The sequence below is a fragment of the Erinaceus europaeus genome, chromosome 5, assembly GCF_950295315.1.
Source record: "Erinaceus europaeus chromosome 5, mEriEur2.1, whole genome shotgun sequence".
Taxonomy (NCBI): domain Eukaryota; kingdom Metazoa; phylum Chordata; class Mammalia; order Eulipotyphla; family Erinaceidae; genus Erinaceus; species Erinaceus europaeus.
The window spans coordinates 45,955,369-45,972,758 of record NC_080166.1 but is presented as its reverse complement, the minus strand read 5'-3'; the positions used below and the strand labels follow the sequence as shown (position 1 = coordinate 45,972,758).

The following is a 17,390-nucleotide window of genomic DNA, read 5'->3' as shown; positions in this document are numbered from 1 at the left end:
TCTACTTTTGGGTGTTTCCTTTCCTTTCCTTTTCCTTCCCTCCCCTCCCTTCCTCTCCCCTCCCCTCTTATACTGTTTCTGCTCTCTTTCTAGAACTAAGCATTTTTATATAATTTTTTTCTGAATCTTTATAAGGATTTTTGAAAAATTTTTTTTATTTAAAAAAAATTTTTCTCTTTTGTTGCCCTTGTTGTTTATTGTTGTTGTTACTATTGTTGTTATTGCTGTTGTTATTGGGTAGGACAGAGAGAAATGGAGAGAGGAGGGAAAGACAGAGAGGGGGAGAGAAAGATAGACACCTGTAGACCTGCTTCACCGCTTGTGACGCCCAACTTCCTGCAGCTGGGGAGCCAGAAGCTTGACTGGGATTCTTACTCTGGTCCTTGTTCTCTGCACCATGTGCCCGTAACCCGCTGTGCCACCGGCTTCCGACTTCTGTAAATTCTGTCTATAATTTGATGTGTTCATGATTAGTACTAAAGGAATATCATGGAGGTTGTCACTAATAATTGCTCTGTAAATATCTCTATACTTAATTGAGTACCACTCCAGCATATGTATGTAGTGCATGGGATGAAAGCCAGAGCCTCATACATGCAAGACCTGTACTCTGCATCTTTTACTTTCCTCATATGGCTGTTGAGCACTTAAAAATTCTTAGTGCAGTCGGGAAATTTGATTTTTAATGTTATTTAAGGTTAACATGACAAACATATATATATTGACAACTGCATTGGATAGAGCAGATAGTTATTTTCCTTTATTAACTACTTCTAATTCATGCTTTTTATTTACCTTTTGAGCTATTCATTTATTTAGTTATTGATTTATTTTGGATAGAGACAGAAACTGAGAAGGAAAGGAGAGGAGAGAGAGAGAGAGTGCCACTAGTAACACTGCTTCTCTGCTTGTGAAGTTTCTTCCTGTAGGTGGGGGCTGGAGGCTTGAACCTGGGTCTGCTGGGGGCACTGCTGAACCCTTTTTTTTTTTTTTTTAAAAGATTATTAATGGTAGATGGGGAGGAAACAGGAGCAGAGCAAGATCTGGCGTATGTGATGCTGGAAATCAAATATGGGACCTCATACTTGAGAGCCTGATACTTTATCCACTGTGCTATCTCCCAGGGTGCTTTTGTTATATTATGAACTGAATTCCTAAAATCTCCTGAGCTAAGAAATTTTTTACTTGGGTGGGGGTAGTAGATAGCATAATGGTTATGCAAAGAGACTCTCATGCCTGAGGCTTCAGAGTCCCAGGTTCAGTCCCTCATACCACCATAAGCTAGAAAGGAAGGAAGGAAGGAAGGAAGGAAGGAAGGAAGGAAGGAAAGAAGGAAAGAAGGAAAGAAGGAAAGAAGGAAGGAAGAAAGGAAGGAAGAAAGAAAGAAATTAATTTTGTACTTACCCAGGTGTCCAACAACAGATGAGTGGCTGAGCAAGTTGTGGTATATATACACAATGGGATACTACTCAGCTATTAAAAATGGTGACTTCACCGTTTTCAGCCGATCTTGGATGGACCTTGAAAAAATCATGTTGAGGCAAATAAGTCAGAAACAGAAGGATGAATATGGGATGAGCTCACTCTCAGGCTGAAGTTGAAAAAGAAGATCAGAAAAGAAAACACAAGTAGAACCTGAACTGGAATTGGCGTATTGCACCAAAGTAAAAGACTCTGGGGTGGGTGGGTGGGGAGAATACAGGTCCAAGAAGGATTTAGAGGACCTAGTGGGGGTTGTATTGTTACATGGGAAACTGGGGAATGTTATGCATGTACAAACTGTTGTACTTACTGTTGAATGTAAAACATTAATTCCCCAATAAAAAAATAGTACAATAAAAGACATTTTGTACTTTATTATTATTTTTAAGTAAATATATGTTTTTTTATTTTTTAATTTTTTTATTTGATAGAGACGGAAATTGAGAGGGAAGGGGAAATAAGAGAGTAAGAGACAGACACCTGTAGCACTCCTTCACCAGTTGTGAAGTTCCCTCCTGCAGGTGAGGATCCGGACTTGAACCCATGTCCTTTCACATTGTAAGATATGTGCTCAATTGGTTGTGCCTTGTTGGTATGCTTCTAGTTCTGCGCCCTGTATTTATTTTTTTATAAATGTGTATTGTCTCATCAATACAAAAATCTAAGCTGAATTCCCCTTTAGCAGTTGAATCCTTATTGGATAGATAAATTGTTTATTTTCATCAGTAAGATACATTTTTCATATAAACATAGGTTGCTGAAAAGTCATTTCTGTAAACTTTTCTGGATATTTATTTTTGATAAGAATTTTGTTAAAAAGTGTTTATTATCGATGTCATGAGTGTAGAGGACAAAAGCTTTCCTTGGATCTGAAAATTAAACTGATGAAGATTGATGGGAGAAAAAGCATGCAGATTTACTTCATGTGACTTTTACATGACATAGAGCTTTCATAAAGAAATTAAGGGGGTCTGTGTGGGATTTGGGTTAAGTGCACATAGTATGAAGCATAAGGACCTTGATTTGACCTCTTGTCTCCCCACCTGTGTGGGGTTTGTTTTACAACTGGGAAAGCAGGTCTGCAGGTCTCTTTCTTTCTCTCTCTCTGGTCCCCCCCCCCCCCCCATTTCCCTGTGTCCAAAAAATTGGGGAAAAATCAACAGAAATCTTACTTTTTTTTTTTAAATCAGAGTACTACTCAGTTTTGGCTTATGCTGGTGATTGAATTTGGGACCTTTGGTGCCTCAGGTGTGAAAGGTGTGATAACCTTTATGCTATCTACTCAGCCCAAGGTTGAGTTTTTTGGTTTTTTTAAAGGAAATTAAAAATTAAATATATACCACAAGTAGCATCTGCGATATAGTATTGGCTTCAGGTTGAGAATATTTAAAATCAACAGCAGCAAGTTCTCAGTTTTGCCAGTTCCTTTGCTTTTATGGCCTTTGAGAATCTTATAAATTTTTATATAAAGTATGTATGCTACATGTACATGTACTTAATCATGAAATTTAATTTTGCACATTTATTTGTAATGTTCCTTGTAAATGAAAATGACTGCTTTTGTAGAAAGCTATTCATTTGGTTCATAACTAGATTTTCTTCAGTAATTTTGATTTTCTTAAAAAATACAGCACTAAAATGATTTAACTCTTTTTGGTATCTGCTTATATTTTGTGTTTGTTGAAGTATTTGCCTCACTGGCATAGAAAATGCTGATACTGCTTAGAAGTGATCTAAGATTTTCCATAGAGACTTAATCATTTTTATAAATAATTGATATCAGTAATATATTCTTAGTTTATGTACATATGTTCCTTCCCTCCCTTCCTTCTTGAAATAGAGGGAAAGACACCACAGTACTAGAATTTCCTCCAGTGTTGTTCCATGTGAGGCTCAAGCCTGACCATCACACATTCCAAGATGTGTACCCTACTGGGTGAACTACTGCCTGGTTTCCATATTTTTCCCCCTTGTGGAGCGAGGGGTGGGGAGGGGAGGGAAACACCTGTAGCCTACTTCACTGTTTGTGAAGTCCCCCCTGCCCTCATCCTTGCATACAGTGGTTTGTATGCTTTACTGGTCGTTCCACCATCTGGACCCTTCTGTATTTTTATACATTCTTTCTCCATGCCACCTTCGAGACTTTAGTGACCTTCTTCCCCTGAGCAGAACTCTGTTTATCTCTGGGATATGGTGGTGTCCATAATTGCACATGGACCTCTTGAGTTCTAGTCCTGTGTGCTGTTACTTCATTATCTCCTTGATTCATACAGATTGTGTTCTTAATGAGTAGCCTTGATTATGTTCACTAATTCAGTATTGAACCTTTCTACTAGTTACTTTGAAGCTGTAAAGTCTATACTTAAGTAAATTTATCTTTAATGTGTAATCTTGGAATTTGTTTAAAATATAAGATCGATAAACTCTGGCCAACATTTCAAACCAATATATATTTGAAACAAGGTATATATTGGATGCTTTGATGTGGGAGTATCTTTGGAAAGTTGAAATTTGGTTGACTTTGATGACTGTTTAATACCTGAAGATATCTCTAAATCCTCACATCCTACCCAACATTGTATATGGTCAACTTTCTTTTTTTTTTTCTTTTTTTTTTAATCAGAGGACTGCTCAGCTCTGGCTTATGGTGGTATGGGGGATTGAACCTGGGACTTCGGAGCCTCAGGCATGACTATTTGTTTGCATAACCATTATGCTATCTACTCCAACAACTTTCTTTTCTTTTTCTGGTGCTGGGGATTTGTGTCTGCACAGTTCCACCACTCCTGGTGTATTCCCTAGCCCCTTCCTTCCTCCTTCCTTCCTTCCTTCCTTCCTTCCTTCCTTCCTTCCTTCCTTCCTTCCTTCCTTCCTTCCTTCCTTCCTTCCTTCCCTTTCAAAGATTTTATTTATTCATGATAAAGAACCACACATCACTCTGGCACACATGCTGCCAGGGATTGAACTCAGGACCTCATGCTTGAGAGTCCTGTCCTTTATCCACTGCGCCACTTCCTAGCCCCTTTCAAGTGCAGATAGGAACAGAGTGAGAGACAGAGTGTAATGACATAGGGCCTGGGTCTCTATAAATATAATTATAAATATAAATACTCCTGGGTTATATAGGGGAGGAGGTTTTATCTGTGATTTATCAGTTATGTGATAACTTGATTAAAATATTTTGAAAAATTGTGGTAATGGGTATGTTTTAACTGAAGTTATTTTTACTTGAATGTTTCAGTATCTAAAAATGACTACGAAACGAAGTTTGTTTGTGCGGTTGGTACCATGTCGCTGTCTACGAGGGGAAGAGGAGACTGTCACTACCCTTGATTATTCTCATTGCAGTTTGGAACAGGTTCCTAAAGAGATCTTTACTTTTGAAAAAACCTTAGAGGAGCTCTATTTAGATGCTAATCAGATTGAAGACCTTCCAAAGGTATGTAATACTATCTTTTGGGAATTGCTTTTGGTTATTTTTAAACCTGCTAATTATATTTCCAATGTTGCTGTAATGCTATGGATATGCATATGCTATATCCTCCTTTTTTTATTTAATTTTTTTCATGGAATATATTTTCTTTTTATTTGTTATTATAGTGGGTTACAAGATTATGGGATTACAGGGCATACGCTTCCACACCACACCCATCACCAAACTTCTTTGTTCCCACCTTCCCACCTCCCAAGGATAACCACCATGGTTTTGACAAGCCTTAGAAACAGTTTGTTTGCTTCTTCTTCTTTTTTTTTTAAATAAGTTTTCCCAAGTTCTTGTATATCCATTCTCTAGGTTCCACGAGTGAAAGCATCACAGTCTTCTCTAGTTCCATTTGTTTTGTCCCAGAGACTCAGTATCATCGTTTTGATTGCAGAATAGTAGTCCATGGAGTATGTATTTCAAAACTTCTTTAGCCAGTCAACTGTTGATGGACATTTAGGCTCTTTGGCCACTCTTTGGCCACTATGAATATGAGGGTACAAATGTCCCTTTGGATAAATGAGTGTCCTTTGGGTAAATGCCAAAGAGTAGTATTGCTGAGTTATAAGGTAATTTCATTTTAATTTTCTTAAGGACTCTTCATACCATCATCCAAAAGGGCTGCACTAGTTTGCATTCCCACCAGCACCCTTTTTCTCCACAACCTCTCTTACACCTGTTGTTTCTTGTTTTGCTGGTGTAGGCCATTCTCAACAGGTGGAATCTCAGTGTAGTTTTGATTTGTATTTCTCTAACGATAACTGAAGTGGAGCATTTTTTCATATGTCTGTGGCTTAATTTTATCTTAAGGTACGCAACACGTTTTTTTAAAAAAATATTTAATAGAATTTTAAAGGTTATATTATTGCGATTTAATTGTTGAATACTTTTACGCAAATAAGTTATTTTTATGCTTAGTTTTAGTTATATGATAGCCACCAAGGCAATGAAACTGCACGATTCCTGTAGCCAATACTGATTTTCTTGGTAGTTTACACAAGACATCGATCTACCTTATTGTAACAAAAGAGAACTTGTTCTTTTGATCACCATATATGAATTTGTTGTCAGATAGCTCTTTTAGAGATAGAATTGTTTGCTCAATATTAGTTTTTGTGGAAAATTTTTGGAAGATTTATATTTTTGAAAAGTAGAACAACTAGAAAGAGAAAATTAGCTTGTTAGGACACATCCCTCTCACATTATTTTCTCTGCTAAAAAATTTGGTGACTGATACCTTTTTTTTTTTTTTTTTACTGAAATCCTTGTTCATATTGTCTCAATGCTGTCTCTTGTAGGAAAGATGCTATAGTTTTAATTATTCGAAAATTTTATCACTCAGGCAGCCATGTTTTTGAGAGTGTTTTGCTGAGACCTACCACATAGAGGTGAAACATTATGCCTCTGTGCCAATAACTGTACTATAGGACTGAGGAGACAACATAATGTTCGTACAAATAGACTTTCATGCCTGAGGCACCACTTGATTTCTGGCTATCTCTATCAAATAATAATAAAAAAGTAGTTCTTTAAAAAATAAATCATGATTTTTGGATGAACAATAGTTTTTGTGTATGTCTTATGAAATGTTTCTTAAACATTTCTACTAAACAAGATTGTTTGGATAAAAACCAGCACCACCATAAGCCAGAGCTGAGCAGTGCTAATAGAAAGACAAAGCCTAACGTTTATTTAAAAGACTGTCCTGGGGAGTTGGGTGGTAGCGCAGCAGGTTAGGTGCATGTGGCACAAAGCGCAAAGATCGGCATAAGGATCTGATCCCAGTTCGAGCCCCTGGCTCCCCACCTGCAGGGGAGTTGCTTCACAGGTGGTGAAGCAGGTCTGTAGGTGTCTGTCTTTCTCTCCCCCTCTCTGTCTTCCCCTCCTCTCTCCACTTCTCTCTGTCCTAACAGTGACAACATCAATAACAACAATAATAATAACAACAACAACAACAATAAAAAAGGCAACAAAAGGGAAAATCAAACAAACAAAAAACTGTCCTGTAATTTTAAACCTCTTCCCCAGTAAAGTTAAAGAAAAAAGAAAGAGCACACAACTTCACTGGCAGGTGGACTGAGGCAGTCAGCTGGAATAAATTGAAATCTGGCCTCAAAATAATAAATATAATGAAAATTGGCTCTGTCAAGAGCACAAAAATTGCATGCTTGACCTTTAAGTTCAGCCCCTGGCACCACATGTCTCAGAGTGATGCTTTGACTTCTCTCTCATATGGGATTTTCTCATACACACAAACACACACACACACACATTTTTTTTTTTAAATTAAAAATGGTTTTGGGGTTCATAGTATCATAAAACAATGAGATCTTTGTCCTGGTGTTCATGTAGGTTTGGTTTTAATATTAACAAGATTTTCTGTATTATGAAATATTTAAGGAAAAATAGATAATCAAAATTTTTTTCTCTTGTTTCAACAGCAACTTTTTAACTGTCAGTCTCTGCACAAACTGAGCTTGCCAGACAACGATTTAACAACATTACCAGCATCTATTGCAAATCTCATTAATCTCAGGGAACTGGATGTCAGCAAGAATGGTAAGATTTTTCTCTTAACTTTCTGCAAGTTGAATTATTAAGATTTCTTTTATACTTTTAGCAAACAAAAATACAGAAGAAGCCAGATGATGTAATATATGGCTGTATTCTTAGTTTTCATACATATAAATTTCATATGTTTGAATGATCTGAGATAGGCAGAGAGTAAGTATAAAAAACTTTCCATATAATTAAAATGAGGTGCACATATGTAAGTTAATATTTATTATACATAGATTTGCATCATTATCCACTGACCTGTTGACGCTATCAATAGTAATAGCAGCAATATCCGTAAAAGTGAAATATAATGTAGTTAACAAAATATTTAGTGTGTAGTGATAAAGGAATATTTGGTGTCATAGAATAGACATGGGTCCTTATGCATGTAAGTGCTATACTCAGCTGTTGAGCCTCCTCCCTGACCATTTATAGATATGCACATATACATATATATATATATATACATGTATGTATATATTTGAACTTTTTTGTTATCTAACTTTAAAATTAGAAATTTTGTTAATTATGAAAAAATTATTTTCAAATAGAAAATTAACTATTTAGATTGAATGTATTTATGATAGACTGATTTTTCATTTATTTATTTATTTGTTTATTTTACTGGTGTAATGCTCAGCTCTATTTTATGGTCTGGGCACTGAACTTGGGCACTTTGGTGCCTCTAGCATGAAAGTCTTTTTAAAATAACTATTAGGCAATTTGGGTGCTCAGCCTTCTCCACATGGTGGTTTAGGGGATTGAACCTGGGACTTTGGATCCTCAGGGGTAAGAGTCTCTTTGCATAACCATTATGCTATCTACCCCTGCCCTTGAAAGGTATTTTCCTTCTCTGAAAATAATTCTCCTTATTCCATAGCTTTGAATTGCATTTGTTTCATGCATGTGCTTAAATTCTAATATATGTTTAGATATCTTTAGTTTTTTAAATTTTAGTAATCTATTATTTTTCTTTTAATATGTGTCAACAGCTCTAAGCCATTAAGCCCACAATAAAGTGATTTTTAAAAAGCCAGAGAGGGCGGGCAGTAACACACTGGGTTAAGCATGTGAAGTGCAAGGACTGGCCTAAGTATCCAGGTTCAAGCTCCTGGCTCCCCACCTGTGGGGGGTCACTTCATAAGCGGTGAAGCAGGTTTGCAGGTGTATGTCTTTCTCTCCCACTCTCTGTCTTCCCATCCTCTCTTGATTTCTCTCTATCTTATCCAACAACAACAGCAATAACAACAATAACAGCCACAAGAAGATGGAAAAAAATGGCCTCCACGAGCAGTGGATTTGTAGTGTAGGCACCAAGCCCCAGCAATAACCCTGGAGGAAAAAAAGAAAGAAGGAAGGAAGGAAAGAAAAAAATTTAAACTGCTTTAGGAAAAAATATATACTATTAGTCTTTATGGAATGAAGATAATACATGGCTCAATAATAAACATGCTTGATTTTTAAAAATTATCTTTATTTCTTGACTAGAAACAGAAACGGAGCCGGAAGGGAGTGATAGAGAGGGATAGAGACAGAGAGACACCTGTAGCCCTGCTTCACCATTTGTGAAGCTTTCCCCTGCAGGTGGGGACCAGGGCTCGAAGCCCTGTAACATTAAGCATTGTAACATGTGCGCTTAACCAGGTGCGCCACCACCCAGCCCCCTGCATACTTGTTTATAATCTCCCTGAAAATGCAGTGACCTCAGTTTTGTTACTTCAAATTGGCAATGATCTTTTTAGAGTCTGCAGCATCATTAAATTAACATCTTAGACTTTCCTAAAGAATTGTGCATTTTAGAGTAAGAACAGTTTGTCAGTCAGTGGTGTTTGTTTTTTTAAATTTCAGTTTCAGTTGCGTCTTGCAGCTTATGTTGAAAAAACTGTGAATGTTTTAGAGGAGTTAGATGTAATTTCTGTGACTAAAAGATTTCAGACAAGGTCGGCAAAATAACTTACCTGGATAGTGTACTTAACTTTGCCACATGTGTGATGTGCCACATTAGAGCCCAGCCTGCACTACATTGGAGGAAACTTTATTGTTGTGGTATTTTTTCCTTTGTCAGTCTGTTTGCCTGTCTGCCTGCCTACCTGCCTGTCTGTGTCCCTGTCTCTGAAAAAGTCAGCCCAGGGTGGTGAAGTCCTAGCAGGAACATCAGAGATTTGGGCTAAATACTGAAGTATTTTGGGGTCCAGGTGGTGGCGCAGCTGGTTGAGCACACATGTTACAATGCACAAGGACCAAGGTTCAAGCCCCCAGTCCCCACCTGCAGGGGGAAAGCTTTGCGAGTGGTGAAGCAGGGCGGCAGGTGTCTCTCACATACTTAATCTCCCCCTTCCTCTCAATTTCTGTCTGTCTCTATCCAATAAATAAAGATTAAAAAAAAAAAAAGACTGGAGTATTCTGCCAACAGAAAAAATGATATTAGTTATTATTGTCAGTAATAAACTATAAAAGTTGATTTTGACTAATATCTAAATTGATTTATCTATTTGGTTTTAAATTTTTATTTATTTATTATTACTTTTTAAAAAATTTTTTTACCAGAGCACTGCTCAGCTGAGGCTTATTGTGTTGCTGGGGATTGAACCTGGGATCTCAGAGCTTCAGGCATGAAAGTCTTCTTTGCTGTCTCCCCAGACAGTTTATCTATTCTCTTCCATTTTATAATTATAGAATGGTAGAATTGGTTCGTTGCCTTTTGTATGCTTCTTTGTGTTTACTCATTTTAGTCTTACACTGATATCTAGATAAAACTGCATTTTGTTAATGATAAGTAGAACTGAGTGCCTAAACTGTTACCTTGGTTCACAAAATAGTCTAGTCACTCTTATACAGTACTCAGCACTATAACTTGATACACTTCCTTTTAAAGAGTTGAAATTATTACCCTGTATAATATTTAGCCGTAAAGGGTATTTAAAAATTTTTTAAAAATTTTATTTATTTTCCCTTTTGTTGCCTTTGTTGTTTTTATTATTGTTGTAGTTATTATTGTTGTCATCGTCGTTAGATAGGACAGAAAGAAATGGAGAGAGGAGAGGAAGACAGAGGGAGAGAGAAAGATAGACACCTGCAGACCTGCTTCACCACCTGTGAAGCGACTCCCCTGCAGGTGGGGAGCTGGTGACTGGAACTGGGATCCTTATGCCGGTCCCTGTGCTTTGCGCCATGTGTGGTTAACACACTGTGCTACCTACTGCTCAACTCCCCATAAAGAGTATTGTTAAGTCTTGATTTGTTGAAAATGATTTAGTGTGCATACTAATCTGATTAGGTTGGTTATAAGAAACCATTGCTTGTTTAAGTGGTAACTTGCTTAAAGGATGGGTTAATACATTAGGTGAAAAGAGCGCTTTTCGGATTTTGACATTAAAATTATATTTAGTATACCATTCTCACAGGAGTTTAGACTGCTAATCACATTATGGACCAGTTTGTGTATAGGTGGTAGGAATTAATATTTGTCTACTTCATAAGGAATTGTATATTTTAATCATTTATCCTCGACAATAAAGCTAGACTGCTAGTTTATGAGTCTTAATTTGCTTTTCTAACTGGTGCATATAATTTTGATTTATTGTTAGTTTTTTAAAGAAATAAAAAGCTCATCCAGACTGCTATCCCAAGCCATTACACATACCAGTTAGTGTTAGAGTAATTATCATCTGTTGTATTCAAATCATCTTTCTTCTTGAGAAGACTAAATAGGAGTGATGATTGAATCATTGTGTCAGAGTGATTAGTATAGAACACTGGTAGGGAGGGAGGTAACAGAAAAGAAGAGTATGTCACTGGTATTTCTTCTCTGTGAGTATCCTGAAGGAGAAACCAGGGATTTACAGGGCAGAGAAACTAGAAAGAGTAGCTCTGCACTATCTGATATGGGAGGTTAAATAAGGCCTTTCTATTTAATTGATTTCAAAAGCCTAGGAAGAATGAATTGAATGTTTGTGGTCAAAACAGAAAGCAATTCATTTAACCTGAGAAAATGTGACTGGGTTGGGGACGTAAATTGGTGGAGAAGACTCTTCCGTTTTAAACTCAATTTAAGTTGGTTGTCATATATGGCATTTATCAATTGCTGGAATTTACTATATTCCCCCCCCCCCGGTCCTGCCTCTATTCTTTTCTTTTTAATTTATTTGTAAAATAAAGAATAGAAAATATTGACAGAATCATAGCATAAGAGGGGTGAAATTCCACACATTTTTCACCACCAGAGTTCATATCCCATCCCCTCCATTGGAAGCTTTCCTATTCTTTTTTTAAAAATTCTATTTATTTGTTTATTTGTTTTCCCTTTTGTTGCCCTTGTTGTTTTTTATTGTTGTAGTTATTGTTAATATTGATGTTGTCATTATTAGATAGGACAGAGAGAAATGGAGAGAGGAGGGGAAGATGGAGAGGGGGAGAGAAAGATAGACACCTGCAGACCTGCTTCACTGCTTGTGAAGCGACTCCCCTGCAGGTGAGAAGCCAGGGACTCAAACTGGCATCCTTATGGCGGTCCTTGCGTGTGCTTAACCTGCTGCGCTACCGCCAGACTCCCTGCTTTCTTATTCTTAATCTCTCCGGGAGGATGGTCATTATAGGGTGCAGAAGGTGGGAGGTCTGGTTTCTGTGGTTGCTTCTCTGATGGACGTGGGCATCGACAGGTTGATCCATACTCCCAGCCTGTCTCTATGTTTCCCTACTGGGGCAGGGCTCTGGAGAGGTGGGGTTCCAGGGTACATTGGTGAGGTCATCTGTCTGGGTGAGTCAGGTTGATATCACGGTAGCATCTGCAACTTGATGCTTGGAATGTGTATTCCTTTGCTTCCTCCTTTGTTGAGGGACTTGGTTCAGTAGTTCTTGTAAGGTGGGGTTGATTGTGGCAGATTCCTTTAGTTCTTGAATATTTGAGAAAACCATTATTTCTCCTTCATATTTGAAGGATAGTTTTGCAGGATACAATATTCGTGGCTGGAATTCCCTCTCCTTAGAACTTGAATATGTCGTTTCACTCTCTGCTTGCCTCTAGAGTTTGTAAAGAGAAATCTGATGAAAGTCTTGTAGCTCTGCCTTTGTATATAACTTCTTTCCTTTCGCTAGCAGTCAGCAAAATTTTTTCCTTTTTGTTGACTTTTGATAGTTTTATAATACTGTGCCTTGGTGCTGGTCTTTTTGTATTTATAAATCTGGGTGATCATTCTGCCTCTTGAATGAGAATGGTCTGGTGATTTCCTAAGTGGGGGAAGTTCTCAGCTAAAATTTCTCTGAAAATGGACTCTGGGCCTTTGGCCTTGTCCTCTTCAGATATACCTATCACTCTTCTATTCAATCTTTTGATGGAGTCTGCAATTTCACAGAGGTTTGCTTTAGTCTTTCTGGACCATTCCTCTCCATCTTTGAATTGAAACAGTGGGCTGGCCATATCTTGTAGATTGGAGATTATTTCTTCTGAATGTGTGGATCTACTTCCTAAGTTTTCTACCTGGGCCTGGATTGCAGTTAGGATGTCTTTTATTCCCTGGAGTTCTGACTGAAGTTCTTCTTCTAGGATTTGAAGATTCTTAGTCATCTCTGTTATAAGTTCCCATCAGTTTGATCTGGGGCCTATATTCCACTTAGGAGCCTATGTAACCTCTGTATCCATGTAGATCTGAACTCACATTCTGTGGTCATGAGTAGGAATGCTCCAAGCTGCCCCAATTTCAGGACCCATCTTCCTCAGGTGGTAGATAGAGTATGTTATCTAGCCTCCCTTCGGAGGATGGAACATTCTCTACTGTTGTTGATCCACATTGAGGGCAAGGTCCTGTGGGGGCCCACAAAGGGGTCCATTGTGTTGTTTCCTGATGGAGATGACCGGTAACAGTGGAGAGGGATTTATTCAAGGTCTAAGCCCATCATGTCTGTGTAGAAATTCCAGACTCCCCGACTAGGGCCATAGCTGATGAGGTGGCCTGATAGTGACTAAAGAGTCATTGTTTATGCCTGTCTCTTGCCCTTATTCAACTTTTGTAGTCCTTACTTTGATAAGGTTAGCTTTGGAGTGACTGAGGGAAGTATAATAGGAAGTAGGTGAAGAGGGTATCTAGGTCTAAGTAGACACTATTTCATTAGGAACCTGATAGTGTCTTTTTAGGTCTTTCTACTTTCTTATGACAGTGGTAGAAGTAATGAGATATAGACAAACTCTAGATATAGTCAAATGTAGAATCAACTAGATTTCATGATATATTGGATGTGGGACAAAAATTCAGTGGTATTAGACTGCAATCGACTTCACAAAGGTCAAGAATTGTAACCTTTTATGAAGAAATTCACTGACTCATTTTTGGTCTTGAGATTATATATGTGTGTCCGTGTGTGTGTGTGTGTGTGTGTGTGTGTGTGTGTGTGTGTGTGTGTGTGTGTATTTTAGTTAGACTTCATTTGTTGGATTACAACATTTATATGGCTTTGTACAAAAGTACTAGAAAAATTTGTCTCAGACATATCCTCTACAATATCTGAAGTAGATTTTTGCTTCCTTTATGTTCAGCTTCACTTTTCAGTTTTTTTGTTTTATGTGTACTAGGAACCACCTCAGTCTGGAGTCCAGCATTAAAAAGGCGGTGTCTCTCTTATCCTGAGAAAAACAGGAAGAATGTTATGTATTCTATATTTTGTGTCCCTATTGCACAGAAGAGAATTAGGAAAACTAGAAAAGGAAGATAAAGTTAATCAAAATGATTAACAGTTATAAAGACACAATGAATAGACAAAAGAGGAAAGAGAAATTGTCGTAGAGGTAGTTCTGTCAGTGATAGTGTTGTCAGTTATCTGGGTCCTGATGAGTTGCTAAGACTTGAATTTTCAAAGTATAAATTAATTACTACTGCTACTTTTTTTTAAGTGCCTTTTAACTTAATCATTAATTACTGTTTATTTTCTAGGAATACAGGAATTTCCAGAAAATATAAAAAATTGTAAAGTTTTGACAGTTGTGGAGGCCAGTGTAAATCCCATTGCCAAGTAAGTTCTTTGTTGAGTTATAAATTTCTCCTTCTTTTCTATTTTCTTTTTTTTTTCATCTTTTCTCCTTCTCCCCTTTCTTCCTTTCTCCTTCCATCTCCTTCCCTCCCCTCCCCTCTCCCCTCCTCTTTCCTCTTCTTCCTCTCCTTCCCTCTCCCTTTCTTTCTTTTCTTTTTTCTCTACCTCCACTTCTCCATAGATAAAGGAATCCACAAGACCAGTTTCCTTCAATAATATACTTTCCAACTGAACTATTTCACCTGTCCAAATCACAAAATTTTTATGAATAAAATAACTGTACAGAGCATTACTATTGATAGTTACTTCCTATATTTTAGTGAACAATTAGTATCAATCTTAAATCTATAGAAAAGTTATTTTCAGATGCAATGGGAATCTTTAAATAAAATTTAAGGAAGAGGGGTGAGGGTGGGTGGTAGCATATGATTATGGAAAGAGACTTATGCCTAAGGCTCTGAAGTCCCAGGTTCAGCCCCTGTACCACCATAACCTAGAGCTGAACAGTGCTCTGGTAAAATAATAATAATAATAATTAATAATAATAATAATAATAATAATAATAAACTAATTCAAGGGGCCAAGCGGTGGTGCACCCTGTTAAGGGCACATAGTATGAAGTGAATGGACTCACGCAAGGATCCAGGTTCAACCCACCTGCAAGGGGGTTCACTTCAGAAGCAGTGAAGCAGGTCTGCAGCTATCTGTCTCTCTCCCTCCCTTTCTCTCCCACTCCCCTTTCAATTTTTCTCTATACTACCCACTAAAGAAAGAGAAAGAAAGAAGTGGCCACCAGTAGTAGTGCAGGCATCGAGCCCTAGCAGTAACCCTGGAGGCAAAAAAGAAAAAGAAAAAAATATATATATCTCCTGAGTAAGACAGACAGATTGAAGAGAGGCCATATATGGAGAGGAGTGGGGAGATGGAGACCAAATTATTATACTACCGTCCATGGAGTCCCCTTGGTGTGGTTCCTATTGCTCACACCTAACGCTAGAGAGCAAACTCAGGGTCCCATGCTTACTAAGTGTCCCAACCCCCCCCCCCCATGAGTGCTTGAAATCATCTTTCCAACTCTTCTTTACAGTGATAAACTTGATATTCAGACAAGTAATAAAAGTGGTTTTACTCCTGGTTTCATAGTTAGAAATAAGACTAGAATCTAGATCTTGTTTAATGTTACTCACATACTATAAGACTGTCTTCAAGGCTGGGGCTATTATAGCTCAGTGGTAGAGATCTTTCCTTTTATGCCTGAAACCCTGGATTTGATTCCTGCCCCCCTCCCCCCACGGGATTGGGGGAGAAACAGAGAGAGAAAGAATTTCCACAATAAGTCAGGCTTGTGGCACACTCAAACTCTTGAAAATAATAGACGGAAAGTTTTGTTAACTTGCTGTGGCAGAATGTGCGATGCTGAGTCAAAGGCTGATCTATAGAATACTGTACTTGTCAAAATACCGGGCAAACATGTAGAGAAGATGCCTTGTTTTTAGCTTAAGCAGCCCTAATAGCAGCTTAGTGGTTAGAGCTCATGCTTTGTATGACTGAGGTTCCATAGTTGATCTTGGATCCCCATATATTACTGAAGGGAGCTCTGGGGGCTCCCCCCCCACCAAGAAAACCTTTAAAAATACTGCCCTGGGGAGTTGGACAGTAGCATAGCAGGTTAAGCACAGGTGGCGCAAAGCTCAAGGATCAGCAAAAGGATCCCGGTTCTAGCCCCCAGCCCCCCACCTGCAGGGGAGTTGCTTCACAAGTGGTGAAGCAGGTCTGCAGGTGTCTCTCTTTCCCCCTCTCTGTCTTCCCCTCCTCTCTCCATTTCTCTCTGTTCTATCCAACAACGATGACAACAATAATAACTACAACAATAATACAAGGGCAACAGAAGGGAGTAAATATTTTTAAAAAATCTTAAAAATACTGCTTTGGCATCAAATGTTAGATCTGTTGTGTCTTTTGTAGACTAGAGGAGATTGAAACAAGTAAAACTAAGATGCTTTTATACAATCTTAAAATGCCATCTGGTTTTTGTATTTTTCTCTTACTCATAAAATTATATAATCTGTATTTGATTATTTAGGGGCCAAGTGTTTGAAATTGAGAATAATTTAAGCCAGTAATTCTCAGGAAGGAATACATTTTTCTAGGACCACTTGGTAAATTCTAAAGCATTTAAAAAAATTTTTAAAATGATCTTTGTTGGAAAGAGCCAGAAATCAAGAAGGTAGGGGGAGACATCTGCAGCACTACTTCACCACTTGCAGGCTTCTCCCCCTGCAGGTGAGACCAGGGACTTGAACTGGAGTCCTCGTGCATGGTAATGTGTGTACTCTACCAGGTGTATCACTGTCTGGCCGTTTCTTAGCTATCCCCCTCCCCCTCCAGGGTTATTGCTGGGGCTTGGTGCCTGCACCAGGAATCCACTGCTCCTAGAGGGTATTTTTCCCCCTTTTGTTGCCCTTGTTTTTTTTTTTTTTTTTTTTTGATTTTAATCATTGTTTGGTCATTATTATTGTTGTTGCTGTCATTGTTGTTGGATAGGACAGAGAGAAATGGAGAGAGGAGGGAAAGACAGAGAAAGATAGACACCTGCAGACCTGTTTTACCACTTGTGAAGTGACCCCCCCTGCAGGTGGGGAGCTGGGGGCTTGGAACCGGGATCCTTATTCCGGTCCTTGCACTTTGTGCCATGTGTGCTTAACCTGCTGCGCTACCTCCTGACCCCCCATTTCTTAGCTTTTTTTAAAAAAAACTTTTACTCTTGGCTTTGTATACAGATCTGGGGTCATTAAGGAATGAGAAGGAAGGCAGGGGCAGAGAAGATCCTTTGCTCTTCATTGGTGCA

General features: G+C 38.2%; 1 protein-coding gene across 6 annotated transcripts in view; it reads left to right on the top strand.

The window, feature by feature from the left end:
• ERBIN (erbb2 interacting protein) overlaps positions 1-17,390 on the top strand; it is a 127,992-nt gene that overhangs the window by 44,067 nt on the left and 66,535 nt on the right. For all 6 annotated transcript variants that reach the window (XM_060191272.1, XM_060191271.1, XM_007523491.3 and 3 more), the window contains exons 3-5: positions 4,724-4,921; positions 7,405-7,522; positions 14,446-14,524. In XM_060191272.1, coding sequence (XP_060047255.1) covers positions 4,733-4,921; positions 7,405-7,522; positions 14,446-14,524 — 386 coding nt within the window. In that variant the 5' untranslated portion in view covers positions 4,724-4,732. The remainder of the gene's footprint in view (positions 1-4,723; positions 4,922-7,404; positions 7,523-14,445; positions 14,525-17,390) is intronic.